This window comes from Sinocyclocheilus rhinocerous, unplaced genomic scaffold, assembly GCF_001515625.1.
Source record: "Sinocyclocheilus rhinocerous isolate Xijiao unplaced genomic scaffold, SAMN03320098_v1.1 scaffold1038, whole genome shotgun sequence".
Classification (NCBI taxonomy): Eukaryota; Metazoa; Chordata; class Actinopteri; order Cypriniformes; family Cyprinidae; genus Sinocyclocheilus; species Sinocyclocheilus rhinocerous.
The window spans coordinates 719,216-722,992 of record NW_015632707.1 but is presented as its reverse complement, the minus strand read 5'-3'; the positions used below and the strand labels follow the sequence as shown (position 1 = coordinate 722,992).

Here is a 3,777-nt window from a genome sequence, read left to right as displayed (position 1 = left end):
ATGCTGTTTTGTTGAAATTATTTTGAAAATAACACAATGCAAGATGCCAAAAAATGTGGCCATTGGTTGAATTTGCATTAGGCCTATTCTTGCTATAGAAACTGGACTGACTGCTTTAGGTGTCCTGCACTCTGCCCAGGGTACAAAAATATAAGTACAACAAACATTATGAAAATAACCACAAAAATGCAATGGCTCTTACAGTATTCATTGTTTCTTAGTAATAATTGAATTAAATGACATGACAAAAAATGCAACTTTTTCTGTGTAAATAAGGACCATTATTATTTTTTTACACTTAGATTCCCTTTGGCTTGATTTGATTCACAAACATATGACTCTTATGAGTCGGCTCTTTTAATTAATTGGTCGATATGACCTGAGTTATCGGTTCGAATGATTCTAACAAGTGATTTTAAGAAATATTAAAGGCTCTGAATGTGTCAGAGCTTTTAAACATGATTATGTAGCTTAATTACTGAAATGAGCACATAGGCTAACAACATAGATACAGTACAACATTTAAACCTGTCCTTATCATAGGTTTTGCTATTTTATCATAGTATTAAAATAATGAATTACAGAGGAGAGACTGGAGCCTGTACACATGGGCTATATCTCAATCTCTGCAATAAATTAGGAAATATTCAATAGCTGTTTTGTAGTCAAGAAGACTCATGTTTAATATGATAAAATAATGTATATTAACCTAGACAATATATAAAAAAATAAACAACAGAAAAAATAGAGAGGAAGCATTGTGTCTTACATTCACTGAGTTACGTACATGGCATAAGAAACACAATCAGAAGATCAATGAGAGATGAAACTCCATCTATAATATAAACACATTTTCCTGGACACATGACATCAGTGAAGTTTCCATTAACAAAGAGAAGAATGAAGTTATAAATGAGTGAAAACAACAAGTTAAATAAAGTCGCTATGCAGATCACAGTGGGTGAGATTTTCTCTGAGTAAAAAAAGGGAGAACTTAAAGCCAAAAATCGATCAACTGCTATCAGAGCCACAGTGTGAACAGACACGCTTGTTGCTTGAAAATTCACAAATTTAAAAACCGAACACATCACTGGTCCAGAAGTCCAACATGACTCAATGAGCCAAGACAAATAAAGAGGCATCACAAAAACTCCAACCAGGAGATCGGACACAGCCAAAGAGAGGATGAGGATGTTAGCAGGTGTGTGGAGCTGCTTGAAGTGGCTAACAGAGATGATGACCAGCAGGTTTCCACACACGGTCAGCAGAGACACAGCTGCTGCGGCCACATACAGAATCACATAGACAAATAAAGAAACAGATCTCCCTGGACACCAATATTCCTGACAGACATCAGTTTGGTTCACTGCTGTTACGTTCATTGTAAAGTATTTGGAAGAATCATCCAAACAGAGTATCGTTCCATGTGACCCAAGTCATATGAAGTGCAATATAAAGACCTCTGAAGATGCTGTTTGATTGAAACACAATCTTCACTCCTGGAGGTTCCACAAAAAAGACGAGCTTTAACTCACGTTGCCTTTTATACACTTAACATGTTGACTCTTTCCAAGACCAGCAGCATCAAGGGAGAAAAACATACAGCTGGGAGATCAACTGATTTAGAAAAGTGTCACACAGAGCTCATACAAAAACATCTGAAATGTAAAAATCTGTAACATCTCATCATAAATGCTTATACATATAATCATCTCTGTTTTCAATGATCCCTTTGAATATACCCTGCAAACATGTCCTTGCGGGGCCCATGCTGGCTTTTTGCGGGCACAGTGGGCTAGGGCCAGCCCACACCAAACCTAAACATTCCCAGTGCAGGCTTGCCCAGGTGAGGCCCACAGCTTTGGGCTCACCGCAGCCTCTCTGGGAGCAGCCCACACTATGGGACTGCCCACATTAATCCAATGATGGCCCAGTATGGGCCAGACATGAGCCTGTTAATAAGAATTTTGTGGACAGTTTTCTTCCTTACCACTAGGGATGCTAGGGTGTTTTAGGTTTCCTTAAGTAAAGCCATGTGGTAGAGAGAGTTAGCAATAGCAAGCAGAAGTAAGTGAAAGTGAAGTGACATGTGGCCAAGTATGGTGACCCATACTCGGAAAAACGAGGCATTTGTTGTATCCAGTGGGGACATAATTACGGTTTATTATAATGACTTATACTGTCTTTTTACGCGTTGCATCGCGCCGCGTAAACGTAAAACCATGTCTGCATTTGTGATCGGAGAAATGATAAACAACAAGCACTACTCTGCACTGCTCGCTTTTGAATCGTCAGTGGCAAATTCTTTAAATATAAAAAACATACTTACAGTCTGTGAGTCAGAACAGCCTGCATTGTAGTCTACTCTTCCAGGATCAGGAAACAGTCCTCCATAAAATGCGCTGCACACATCTGGATATTTGAGTTGAACTGTTCTGGAACAGTGTTGTAAATACAACTTAACCACTGATTTCTAGTCGTGTCCTCTTTTGGAAGACCAAACAAAGTAGTTTCACAATGAAACACAGCGTCACACACGGCGGGCTAGAGTGAGTGGTGGCTGGCGGATTCGACAAAGGAGTGGCCGGCGGGCTTGCGGCAACCACATGTGACGACCCCGGGCTGGACTCCGCTTCGTCCACGGTGAAAGCCGATCCAGCGATCCACAGCGCGAAGTTGATGTATTTCCTCAGCGACCAGCACGAATCAGCTCCAGGCATGACGCCTCAGTCATGGTATTGAAGGTGGGAGAGAGCGCTGTACATTCACTCCCCCCACCTACAATCCCTGTCGCAACCTTTGGGTTACGAGTCCGACTCTCTAACCATTAGGCCACGACTTCCCCACGAGTATCATTTTAAGCCCAGTCTAAAGGAGTTTTTATGCACCAAGAGCTTGTAACACTCCAAAGAGAAAGGAAAAATTGAAATTGCATCATATGACCCCTTTAAGACAGTGTATTTGTATGCATTTTAGAAGGGACTCCTTATTGGTGAATTTATCACATCATGGACCAGTTTGAATATGGATTTAAAGTTCTTTTCGACTTGAGACCATAGTCTGGACTGTTTTTGATTGTTCCTGGTTAGGAAGAGTCTGGTTTTTGAGAGCTGTGGCGTGTTTTCATTACAAGAGGTTGGATTATTAATTTGCTATCAGCCAACTTCAGCTATGGACAGTGTTTGGACATTGATGTACTACAGATAAGACTTTTGCACACATCAACTTTCACATGACGAAATCCTACAATCTTACATTGCTTTGTTTGCTTTTTTTTTGTACTTGTGTATTTAAATTTGTGGCTATATGTAGCTGTATTAACCTGAATTGAATGTTTTCTATTTTGTATTTAATAAATCCATTGATTTGAAATCCCTTTGACTACTGTACATTTTTGACAATATAGACATTAGTTATGTGGTGACTGCATCCATTTCAGATGTATAATAACTTTTTTTCCCAAAGACTTAAGTTATAGTATCTGAAAAGTATTTAAAGTGAAACAGATGTATTGTTAGAGATCAGGGGTGCATCCTGTTTCTGGAGATTTACCTTCCTACAGAGTTCAGTTCCAACCCTGATTAAACAAACCTGTCTGTAATTATCAAGTGCTCCTTCAGATCCTAATTAGTTGGTTCAGGTGTGTTTGATCAGGACCAGGGTTGGGCACCCCTGTTGTGGATTAATAGTGTGGGCTAAGTGAGGACTCCCCGTGCAGGGCCAGCACTAAGGGGCCAACGTTTTGCCAATGAGCAAAATCTCAGAGGCCCTGTGCTG

At 40.1% G+C, this 3,777-nt stretch overlaps 1 protein-coding gene across 1 annotated transcript; it reads right to left on the bottom strand.

The window, feature by feature from the left end:
* Positions 1 to 779: 779 nt before the first annotated feature.
* On the bottom strand, positions 780 to 1,382 carry LOC107742735 (trace amine-associated receptor 13c-like). The gene has a single exon (XM_016555766.1). It carries the CDS (start codon positions 1,380 to 1,382, stop codon positions 780 to 782), a length of 603 nt encoding a protein of 200 aa, XP_016411252.1.
* Positions 1,383 to 3,777: the final 2,395 nt, after the last annotated feature.